This window comes from Lichenostomus cassidix, chromosome 3 (assembly GCF_008360975.1).
Source record: "Lichenostomus cassidix isolate B80296 chromosome 3, HeHo_3.0, whole genome shotgun sequence".
NCBI classification, from domain to species: Eukaryota; Metazoa; Chordata; class Aves; order Passeriformes; family Meliphagidae; genus Lichenostomus; species Lichenostomus cassidix.
In genome coordinates this window covers 95794662-95806816 of record NC_139483.1, presented here as the reverse complement: position 1 = coordinate 95806816, position 12155 = coordinate 95794662, and the positions used below count along the sequence as shown (strand labels likewise).

The following is a 12155-nucleotide window of genomic DNA, read 5'->3' as shown; positions in this document are numbered from 1 at the left end:
CCTCATATGGGTGACATCACTCCCGCCGCTGGCCAATGGCGGCGCTCGGCACCGCCCGCCGCCGCGCCCACCCCGCGGCGCGCGGACACACCCCCGTGTGGGGGGCGGCCGCGGGAGGAGGAGCTGCCGGCGCCCCCGGCTCTCGGCGCTCCCGGCCCGGCCTGGCCCTGCCAGGCGTTGCGCCCGGGGATGGTCAGTGCCGCCGCGGGGGCTTCGCCCGCTGGCCGCCGCCGCTGGGCGCGCAGCGGTGCGGGGCGGCGGCGGCGGCGGCTCCCCCGTGTCCCGCTTCCTCCGGCGGCCGCCGAGCCCCGCGTGGCTCGGGGGCGGCGGCAGGGGGCGCTGACGCTCCGCGGCCGCCGCGGCGGCGCGTTCGTGGCTCGTGTGGCGGACCGCCGGTACCGGAGCCGCCCCGCCGCGGGGGCCCGGGCGGCCCTCGGCGGGGCGCAGCGTCGCCCGCACTCCGCACACGGCCTCCTTCCCCTTCGCGGCGCGGCCGAGCCCCTGAGACCTCGGAGGAGCGCTCCCGGCGCCTCGGGTCCCTGCCCTCGCGGGGCTTGTTTCGGTGTCTGCTCGGTAGAGAACGGGGCTGGGAGGACGCAGGGCAGAGCCTGGCGCTCTCCCGCTTCCCTGCGGATGCCGACGGTGCCTCGGCCGCCCGGCCTGCTGGTCGGCGGTGCCCGGGGCGGGGAAGGTCCCCTTGTCCGCCGGGAAGGCCGGGCTGTTCGCAGCAGGGACGAGACAACCGTCGCACCCACCTGGAGGTGTTTACCGCGTGGTGTAGGCAGAGGAAAGGCGCCTTCTCCAAAGTATAGGGTGAAAATATGCAGAAAGCATCAAACAGTGCTGCTTTTCTGTTTTGTTTGTTTGTGTGTTTGTTTTTCCAGAAGCATTCAGTTATTCAGGACGCCGTAGTGGATCCACCTATTCGGATAATCCCATGTTTGTGTTTATCACAGAATGTCTGAAATCCGAACGTGACAGCGTGCTACACACCTGTGGTCATTTTAATTGCAAAATGTATGCTGAAAATGAATTCACATACTGTTTTGTGGGTTTCTTTATGATCTTCCAGCTACTGTTTGAAGTTACTAGAAAAAGAAAAGTTGGGTAAGTTCTGTGATGGTTGCTGGCTGGATACACACTTAATAGCAGTGAGAGGAATGAGCCCTGGCACAGCCTCTCCTCTGCCAGACTACATCCTATGAACTGGTGCTAATGGGGCAGCAGGTCTCCTGGTACATCATCCTCTAATTATCCCAGTGGTTCATTTTCCTCAGACTGCAGCAACATTACTGTGTTTGGATGATGTGACTATGATATCACAGCTGCAGAGTGGCTAGTGCTGTTACAGGAACAAAACCAAAAAACCTCCAAAACAATCACACACTTCTTTTTGCCGTAGAGGTAGGTTAGGACTACTAGGTCTCAACTGCACTTGTCAGGAGTCAGGTGGCATTTGAAGAGTACTTTTAAGGCAGATACATAGTGTTATGTCACTTTCCTTGCCCGACCCCAGCTGAGTGTACAGAGTAGAGGGAAGGAAAAGGGCATAGCTGAAGGTGCAGTTACTTCATTGTAAAGATAGATTTTGAAAAATACCGCTCTGCCTCTCCATGACTGCCCCCAGCAGAGATTTCTGCTCTGAGACTTGTTATCACCTCCCCCTCTTCTTCTGACTGCCCTTTGTGGCAAAATCTAGCTCCATAATAGTGCCTATCCTTTAAGACACAGGAGACAAAATGGAAAATTTAACTGTCAGGGTTCTCAACCTGTCATAAAATGTTAAAATTTAGAGATACTATATGAGGAGAGGGTGCAGTAGCTCTGGGAGGGAGTGCCTGAGTTCCTGTCGCAGCTGTGGTCAGCTGTGGTCTCTCCGGGGAGCGCTGTTGGCAGGACAGGGCATTCCTTCCAAGAGGACTATGAGCTTGGCACTTCCTGCTCCATCCGGCTGAGGATTCACTCATATTGAGCACACTGCAGACCCTTCTGTGTCACCAGGGTTTTGTAAAAAGTGAGAGCATGTGTCTTGTAATGATGATGCGATCAGGAGTCTCGGGAGTACATAGGTGCCTGAGTGCCTCCAGGGAAGGCAGCTTCGATGCTGCTGGGACACTCACTAGGGTGATAGCCGAATATCAATGTCTCACCCAACCCTATTCGTAGTATTTTTCTGTAAGTACCAGTAGTCAGATACCTAATGAGAGATTCCATGTTTTTTCCATGCATTTTGAATAGGAATAGAAATAATGGTGTAATTTTGCAAAATGAGAAGTGTCAAAATGTTTTAATTTGTTGGTGGCGTTTATGGGGAGATTTCATTATGTCATATAATTGCATAAAATTGAAGCTGATGAAATGATAATAGAATCTTTATTTCCTGTGAAATTAATAAAAACAGCAAATTTTCACAAAGTACTGCTATTTTTTTTCAAATAATTTTACAAAAGCCATGAACTATTTTGGAAAATTTTAATTCAATTGCAGTGGAAGCCATATAATCAATATTGATAAGACTGGGACTGAATACACCAGTGTGACAGAGCCTGATATTTAACACATTAGGATCAGGAGAGATCATTTTTAATAGATCTTTGATGTCATTTGAAGGCACTGTCATTACACCAGGCTTCTAGGGTATTAGCCCTCCTTTATGTGTGTCCTGGTGAAGATGTGTATTAATGCTATGGGCATCACATAATTTTCATAAATCCCATTTTCTTGGTTTTGTATTATATCTCATTTTGTGAGTGTCTTGGCAGCATTTCAGTTTTTCCTCAAAAGTGATCTCTTAAATATAAGCAATATTACTGTTTTCTCATGCTTGTTAATGTTACATTTTGGGGTTTTTTTGCTGTATTTTAAGGGTAGCGCTAGGAAGATAGTGAAGCTGAAAGCAGACCGATAAATAATAGCCACATTCTATAAAACAAAATAAAATCTTGAGGATTTTAGAAATCTGATTAAAACATGTACATGAACAAGTATATATTACTGTTAAAATGAAATAACTTTATGTTCTAAAAGCAGTTCAGTAATTGTATGCGTGCATGTATATTCCTATTAGAGTGCAGCAGTTAAAGCTAACAGCCCACTACTCGTTCTTTTGAAATTCAAATGAATAATCATCTTTCCATTATCTAGGTCAATAGGAGGCTGGGCTACCCCAGAAGGTGGGGGAAAAACAGGTAAAATAGGATTCACTAGAGAGCTTAATGCTTGCCTCCTTGGATGGAGTCTGTTTTTGTGGGTCTGCATCTACACTGGATTTCCCAGTACTCTAGCTGGGGGGATGTGTTATTCTGAGTGCTGTGCAGCGTGAGAATGGCAGTGGAAGCACTGAGACTTCTGAGGCAAGAAGCTGGTGAGGTGCTTCCAAAGTCCTGAAGCCAGCAGGAAACACTTCATGCAGGAATATAGGCCCTTTGCATGTGGTCCAGTGTGCCTATATTTGCCCCCATCAGTGCTTACAAAGGTGAAGTGATGCATGTTTTTTAAGAGACTGACCTTATGCTGTCCTTGCAAGATAGTGACTACCAAACAGGACCTAAACATGGGCAAAAAAAAGTTGGTTGTTCAAGAAATAGTGTTTTACAAAATGTGGAGGATATTCCCTCTCCTTACTTTGCCTGCTCTCTGTGTTAAATTTTAGTAAACTGAAAGCCAAGATTTTTACTGTGCTAAGTCTGACGATAAATAGTACTATGAGTGCAGTGTTCTTTTGGCTATTTATTTCTTGCTCGTTCTGAATTGTGCTGCAGATTTTTGCCTGGAGAGCCCAAAATGACTTTGCCTGGGGAGCGTGTGGGAAAACTGGAGTTACGCACCTTCTGCAAGGTGTGGGAAGTGGTTTCAGTCACAAGCTGTGGATTCAAAATGGAAGAAGAAAGAATTACAGTGTCAAGTGAGTTTTGTCTCAACAGAAAACGTATGATGAATTCTGAACAGAGGGGTCACACCCAAGGTTAGTTCACAGACACATTTTCTAGAGATCTGTGGAATAAACATAAATTCCTTTAGTCTTGCATTCATGAGGAAAAACGTAAGCTGTGGTCTTTCTTCATGTTAGCTAACACAGGGTAAAATAGTGAAAAGGCACACAGGCTGTGCTTTTTAAGATTTGGTAAATCTTCACTTCCTTAGTGTTTTTTTCTTAAGCTGCTAGTTCACATGAAAAAACCAACTTCCTTGTCATTGCTAGGAAAATGACATCTTCTCCACTCTTTTCAGCATGGTATCCATGCTCTTAGATTGCCCAAGGCTGATTTGCATAGTCTTTGTGTTGAAAATGGAAGTATATATGTGCCCAGAGCTGACAGGTGTAACAACTGAACTTCAGATAAAGAGGTAGACTCATTTAACTGAAAAAGAGTAATCATTTAAGAGGATAAACTAGTTCAATCAAAATCTAAAAAACCCCCCAGTTTACATCCAGTTTGAACCTAAATGCAGACAAAGGTACCCAGAAGTATTTCACCTTGATTTTGTTTGCAAAAAAAATTTATTTTGTGAAAAGTTTGTGCATCGTATACCACTCTGGTGAGGGCAGTCTGAGGGTAGTTTTCTGGCTGCTCAGCACAAAGTGTCTTATCTTCCTAGGCAGTGTGGCCCTCTGCTGCTGGAGGGGTCCAGCTGGAGCGCAGAGTAGCTGTTATTGGGAGCAGGAGCAGCTCCTCCTAACTCACCTCCTTCCACACCTAAGTATTCCATTTACTCATTGTCCAATGCCCGGCTCTGCTCCTGGCCACAAGACAGAGCTGTGACAGAAGGACTGATTTTGACTGCTGCTTGTAGGTACCCCTAGAAACATGGCTTACTGTTTGTAAACATGTGATCATCAAAGACATCTGGAAACAAAGTGGTTGTCTACATTGGTTGAAATAATCCAGGACTTCAAACTGGAGCAGAATGTAGCCCTATTCTTGCAGCTAAGTGGTGAGTCCAAGTCTGGCATCCTGGAGGATGTTGTTGCTCCAACACCCTCGCCTTAGGCGTTGTTGGGTGACAATGCTGTCTCACTGGGACAATGTGGATGGGCTATTTCCTCTCAGTCCTTACATACTGATCTTACACAACAAGATGTTTTAAGACACCAAGATGCATCACTTACAGATTTTTCATAATATCCTGATTGCAAAGTGAATCTTACTTTAAAAAGAAGTTCCATGTATGTTATTTTGAGAAGCATGTACATTCAAAACCATTTTATGCTCCAAGAAAGAGCATAAAATAGTGTTAGGATATTCAATGTACATTGCACCCCTCTCAGATATTTGTTTGCAAGACAAAACACTTTTCTTACAGGTTGTGAGATTAAAACCCAGCTCTGTGAGTCAGGCAGGGTCCCTTCCATCCCACAGCTCATTGTAGTACTGGTAGTTTTGTTTGGGAGATCATTTTCTCAGCCACTTGTGTGTAACCCTATTGATTTGAATGTCTGCCCCCTGCAACACCTGTGCAAATTCACGGATGGCACTGGGATTGCACAGATGCCACGGAGGGCATATTCTGGCATACAGGACATTTATTACTGGTAGTGATGCATGAGATGGATGGGATCCAAGACTCAGGCTGAGATTGTGCAGCTGGCAGTTAGAAATTTACTTGCAAACTGAGCTCATTGGGTAAAAAAATCTGTGTGATAATGAATCCAGAGCCCCCCGTGCCATTTTTACCAAATCACTTTAGGGCAGAAGAACAATTTAGAAGAGATGTGTCTCTTATTAAAAGTGTCTGAAAATCATACTTGAAAAAACGTGGAGGGAATCCCATAAGAGATTTTATTGCAGATATTTGATATCAGAAATTACTGTTTCTAGGCTTGTTTAAATGGAAATGTTTACTTGTTTCTGCTGAAAAATTGATGCAAGTAAATTCAATGTGTGAATTTAAAACAATTTTATCTTAATTATTCAGCTGCCAGTTACATGAAACTAAATGGAAAACACTTATTTTTAACATGCTTTGTTTTGACTGATATGAGATCTTCCGCAAAAATCAAAACAATTCAAAGTGACAGAGTTTATTCATAATGCTTTATATTTCTATTGTTGGCCTATAGACATTGAAATCCACAGTGTTTAAGCAGGTCTCTTAGGAAAAAGTGTTGTACCCTGAACCAATTATAGACCCTTTCTGGCTAAATTGCAGAGCCAGTTTGCTTAATATGGGTAATTTGATGTTGTAAAGTACTTGTCAGTACCCTAGGGTAGCCTCTTAGGGCATGCAGGTTTCACTGTGTAATATTTCACACTTGTGTGCCAGTTAACCTGCTTAGTTGCAGACTATTTACAACTCATATAGGATTTATTACATTATGTACTTAATTTATGCAGTATGCTTAAAGCTTCTCTTCATGCAGTCTAGAATGATAATCATACTTATTGCATTGGATTTGCTTACTATTTTGGGTGGGAGGGGGAAGGAAGCCTTTTTAGTCCATCAGGCACTGTAGAATGTGGAAATTTAGCAAGGACGTGACAAAAATGCACAACAGAATGTATTTATTAGGCGTCACACCAATATACCCATTAGAGGTATAAAGCATGTGCACAGTTGAATAGACACAGACACAGAGATTTATCATTTACCTTTTCCTTCCTCCTAAAGAGTGGTGGAGGGCTGCAGCTGAATCTCTGCCCTCACTGACAGCCAAATAACATTGGAACCTACAAAATGGACACAGGGTGTTTTCTCTGGTTCTGCTATCAGAAAGGAGGCAGCAACATGGCCTGCAGGAATGACACTTAGCAAGTGTCATGTCTCACATGCTCACTGGATTGGGATCTGCTGATCACTGCCCTTTGGATACACCATTACAGAGTAAGTGAAAAGCCACTCTGAGGCATATCCTGAAAGATTTTAAATTTACAGAACTCACAGTGAGCAGGAGTCTCTAAAAATCTGCAGGGGTTTTGCTTAGAATGGCCTTGCCCTAAATGCCACCTAAGTCCCATGCAATTTCCTAATCAGAAAATTGAATATACCCAAGGGCATTGCCATAATGTGGCCTGTCCTCTCAGATCAGCATGGAGTCCCCCACCAGGGACCAGCTCAGAGGTTTCTTTGAGCCATGCTTTCCCACGTGTGAGCTGTGAAAGCCCCATGTGTGCTGGATGTGTGTCTGGAGCCCCAGCCAATGAGCTTGGTGGTGTGTGCTGGCTGCACAAGGTAGCCTCCTTCCCACGGAGCTGTGAAGCTTCACAGCACAGGCAGGAGCCACTTGGAACATCGGGTCAGCACATCCTCCTGGTGCCCGCACCGTATTCCCATCTGAGCTACTTCTGCCTGGCTTTGGCAGAGCTCGCCTTGGAGAAGTTGGGATGTGGGCTTTTTGGGCTGCCCTGACTTCTCCCTCCAGTCTGTTCTTGCTGGTAATCCTGAGTTTGGGCTTGTGCAAGGCAAAATCCAAGTGAGAGAAGTGCAACAGCTGTACAGCGGAAATGGAAATTAGAGCTTCATTATTGAACAAAGATGCAAACCACATAATATTCCTGTTGGTTATATATATTTAGAGAAAGAAAGGTTATATGAAGTTCTTTATAAAGCTCTTTGTCCTTGTTTAGTTACGTCCATGTAAATCTTTCTATTGCCATTGTTTTAAAAAGAAATAAATTTAACAAATGTTTCATTGCCTATTTTTTTCCAAATGGAAAACAAACAAACAAGCCTCCTAGTTATAAATAATAGCAGCAGTCAAAAGAAATTGTACAGTAGCTAAACAATGAAGGCACATAGAAATGCTGTTTATTTTATTTCTACTCAAAGCCCCAGTGAATTCACAGGAATGAATTAAATATGCTGAGTGTGACTCTGGGCAAGTAGGGCTTCAGTTAATACTGGGTTTAATTTTCTATTTTTATTAATTTGTTATAAATTTGGATAATAACATATGAGAAATGTATATGCATGTAAAAGCACATTACTAATTACTATGAAAATCACCTTGTGTTCTTCCAGTACCTAAAAGAATGTTACTAAATATTCACCAAAACCAGGTAACTGAAAAAACCAAAGCCTACCATTTCTCCCCCCACCAATAGCCTTAGCTTTGTAGTAAAAATGAGAAACATTTATTTATTCTTATTTATGCATATGCTAGGAGATTCCAGGTGCATGCAAAATGCTGGGTGTACCAGTCACTTAGGGATGGACAACAAATTAATTTGGGGAAGATTGTTCACCTTAAACCAAAAGCCCAGACTGCTCATCCTCCTCCCTTCTCATTCCCTTACGTTGCAAACTGTGCACTGTTAATATTAACAGCACCAACATATTGAATAACATTGGAGACTTGAAGGTTTCCTGATGCTTTATTACACAATGATGAAAATATCATAACGCCTCTAACTTCATCAAATCAGGCACTTCATTACAGCATCCTGCAAGTATAGAAAACTGATTGTCTTGTGTCAGCATGGCCTGAATCCAGTTCTTGCATACAAGACATGGTTACTAATGATCTTTGTACGTCAGATGAGACTTGATTTTATTTTTTCAGTTTTGCTGTAGTAGGAATTATCAAGACAGAGCAGCAAATAGAAAGAGTTTATTACAGGTTATCATATGGTTTGTTTGACAAAGTAGTCAGTCAATAATAAACCAGAAATTAATGATTAATTGTAGTTGCTATTTGCACAGCAGTTGATATTTCGTGACAATGTGAAGTCTGAGGTAAGAAATTATTATCAGCAATTTATAGAAGGGAGCTGCAGTTTTGGGGTTCTGCCTGCACCATCAGTACTGGTCAGAAAAGGATGGTACAGAGAGCTAGAAACCTCTTCCTGATTTCTGTTTTCTGCTTTGCCTGGAAGGTCCTGGCTATGTGACCCAGGGGAATATCTCTGCTGCCAGCTAAATAGTGTGTAGAGAGAACCATTTATTAAGCACAGACTTGCCCCAAATCCTGAGTACATGCCCAAACCCTTCATTCAGGTACAAACAGTCCGTTATATGCCTTACCTTGCAGAGTAAATTCACAGTAAAGAATCATATCTCTTGTGAAAAAGATTAACAGAGGTCTGTTCAACCCCTTCTGTATACCTTGCATCTCGTTTTTCCTTCACTTCCCAAACTTCAAGGGATGAAAGCGGGCAGCTAACTAGCCACACACAAGTTTAGAGTGCTCTTCAAGCTCTTCATTTGGCAATTTACAGATAAAAAAACCAAATTAGGAAAGGAAGGTCTGAGCTAGTGCTAAGATAATTTATCTAAGGCTACACAATGGGCCTGGCAGGACAGGAATAGCCCTGGAATTCTCTCTATTACAGTCCTGTGGACTCTTCACCGCAATTCTGACACTAAATGAATAAGTATGCTGAGGAGTCACGTTTGAAAAGATAGCTTGTACCTTTCAATTGCATCCATCTGGGGACAGGGTAAAGATCAAAACTGGAGCCAACCCAAAGAGTGAGATATGTGAAAAGGAATCATGGGGTTTTTCTGTACATGAGCAGTTTTCTCTTGAAATAATTATTTGGGAGAACCATCAACTTCTATTCTCCAGCAGAAAAAAAATACTGTCATGTTGTTCCATTTCTGTGTTATTCTGGTAATGTATTTTAGTGACTGTATGCATTTCTGATTATTCACAATTTCTTCACAGAGAGATTGAATTTACATTTTATCTAGACACAAGTCTTACCCAGAGAGATCTTTTTCATTTCAATGATGGTTTGAAAATGCATTATTTGGTGTTCATTGTATGCAGGTATTTATTTCCATAAAGATTGCTGTGGCAGAAGAAATATAGACAAACTCAATGGCTTCACTAAGTATGAATTTTCTTGCAATATATGAAAAAAGGCTTTGTAGTTTCCCTGGGCACTGAGCTTGGAAAATGTGGGCCTGATTCTGGTTTCCTTTTGGAAAACAGTTAAGCATTCTCATCTCCCACTTGGAATCTACTTCTCACCCACTTGGGCCCTTCTGGCTTTCAGAATGGCAAATATTGTTTCCCTCAAGAAACAAAATAATTTTGTATTTGAATCTAGGATTCTGAATCAACTGGAAGTGGTAGTTCAGAAGCTTCTACTGAGTGTAATCTCAGTGATGGGAGCAGCTTTACCAACGCTGATCCTTATTGCTTTCTTCAACTAATTCTCAAGAGTTAAAGTTGTTTCAAATACATTTTCTTCCTGTAAAAAAGTTTAGCATTAGTCAGTTTTGGTGACCATGAAGGAAAACCAGTTCTGACTACACTCTTAAGCCATCAAGTCCGAGTTAGGTAGTCACCATTCCACTGTTTCTCTCAGGAACCCAAAATATTTATCCATGACTGTTGCCTCTCTCTGGCACTCTGCCTGGTGCAGTGATGCCTTGGTCCAGATGAGGGGTCCTTTGTTGTTTCCAGAGTGCCAATACTTGTAATCACTGTGAATTTTGAAAGACTACCCAGACAAAACTGGAACTGCTGATTGAAGTGCTGCTCATGGAGAATAATATAAAAGCTTCTGATTTAGGAATGTTGCATGAGAGCATAGATAATCAATTTGAAAGTGACAAAACTTTCTGTTAACTGCTCTACTTGAAACAAACTTTTAAATTAAATAAACTAGAAATGTGAATTTTAAGTTTATTGAGATTTTCTCATCTGTAACAGTAATTTCTCACTGCTATTGAAAGCAATGCATTTTCAGTAACAGTATGGTTTTGACAAAATCACTATATCTGAATTTTGCTTTGAGAAATTGTCAGTCATTTGTATTGCAGAGCCATATTAATTGGTGGTCAATTGTACCACACTTCAGCTCATTTTGGAGACCAGCTTGTGTTGCAATTAGGCCTGTTAGTGGTGAACTAAGGAGGAGTGAGAGGGGAATCAGGAGCTGATGTAATTATAAAGAGGGTGAGGATAAAAGGTGCAACATGGAAAGAAGGAGGGAAATGTAGAGGTCAAAATGTGCAGAAATAGAAGTGTCATAGTCCACTGAAAAATATTAAAATTTTATAGCAAGGCACCGAGCAGGTAAATGACATTGGTAACATTTATTCTATATAGATTGTTCTTTCTGATCATTGTACCAGTTTCCTGTTGACAGTGGCAAGATGACTGCTGTAGATTTCAGGAAATGTGAGAAGCACAGAGAGTTGGATCATATGTAATTCCCAGGGGAATGCAGTCCTTCTTCACATTGGGTTTGACACTTAAAGGCTGGAAACTAGAGGGAAAAAACCTCTAGCAATAGATGTGAGCTGCCACAAACTGGTCCCATCTTACCTCTCCTTCTTGCAGAAAAGGTTTCTTTACTGCAATGAAAAAAGCTTGTTCAAAATGTGTAAAACCTGTGGACGGTCTGACTCACAGTTACTTGGTCCCTTTGGAAGGCACAGCCATTGTGCATTTCACAGCATTTCACTGAAATCTTGTCTTTAGCTTAATCTGGCAGTGAAATGCTTAAGCAAATAGTTACAAGAAGTGAGTTCTTAGGGCAGCTCTAGTTCACCTACATGTGCAAGATAAGGTTAGCAATTGCTCTTCTCTTTTAAGTGAAGATATTCTGCCGCTCAAGTATGAAGTCAAATTGTGAATGGTTCAGCATAGGCCATAATTACCTGTATTTACAAAAAGACAATGCACTGTTTTGAAATATATTTCTTCCTAGTGTTCTTCTTACCCCCCATAAAAAAAAAAAAGGTCCCTTTTATACTTCCAGTCCTTCTGCTTTTCCTGGTTGTGGGCACTTGCTGACAAGGAATGAAATCTATCACTCTTGCTTTCCAGAAATGCCCCCCTGCCCCCACTTCTCTTTGCTCTTGACAACAACAGCACAGAAGACTGCAGTCTTAAAACAAAATTTTCTACAGTGTGTCATGTTGCTGCTGAAATTTAATGATATTCAGGGCTAGGAGAAAAGAGCAGCTGCCCTCCAGGTGGTGTTCCATAAATGCTCCCCAGAACGCAGCAGGAAGCTGTATAAGTTCAATTCAGTGAAGCAAATTCAATCATTTGCCCCTTTGTAAATGGAGCATAAGCAGAGAAAAAAAATTCTTTGAAGGATCCTAACACAACGAGGACACATACCTAAAAACTTAGAAACACTTTTTTTTGCTGTCATCACTGTATTTCAGATAAGCCTAATAGGAACTTACCTATCCAGCAACAATATCCCTTTGCAGCGCTGTGGAAAAGACATGAGGAATTCCCATAAATATCC

General features: G+C 42.4%; 1 protein-coding gene across 1 annotated transcript; it reads left to right on the top strand.

Moving 5' to 3' along the window:
- Nucleotides 1-373: 373 nt before the first annotated feature.
- Nucleotides 374-10470, top strand: LOC146440253 (uncharacterized). Its single transcript, XM_085056804.1, has 3 exons — nucleotides 374-813; nucleotides 3762-3904; nucleotides 6610-10470. Exons 1-3 carry the CDS (start codon nucleotides 634-636, stop codon nucleotides 6629-6631), a joined length of 345 nt encoding a protein of 114 aa, XP_084912930.1. The 5' UTR covers nucleotides 374-633; the 3' UTR covers nucleotides 6632-10470.
- The last annotated feature ends 1685 nt before the right edge of the window (nucleotides 10471-12155 follow it).

Bases quoted from the DNA above. Each gene is read 5' to 3' on its own strand.
- LOC146440253 (XM_085056804.1), top strand. From the start codon at position 634: ATGCCGACGGTGCCTCGGCCGCCCGGCCTGCTGGTCGGCGGTGCCCGG. The intron at 814-3,761 runs GTGAAAATATGC...ATTGTGCTGCAG, and splicing joins CGCCTTCTCCAAAGTATAGG to ATTTTTGCCTGGAGAGCCCA. The intron at 3,905-6,609 runs GTGAGTTTTGTC...TTCCTCCTAAAG, and splicing joins AGAAAGAATTACAGTGTCAA to AGTGGTGGAGGGCTGCAGCT.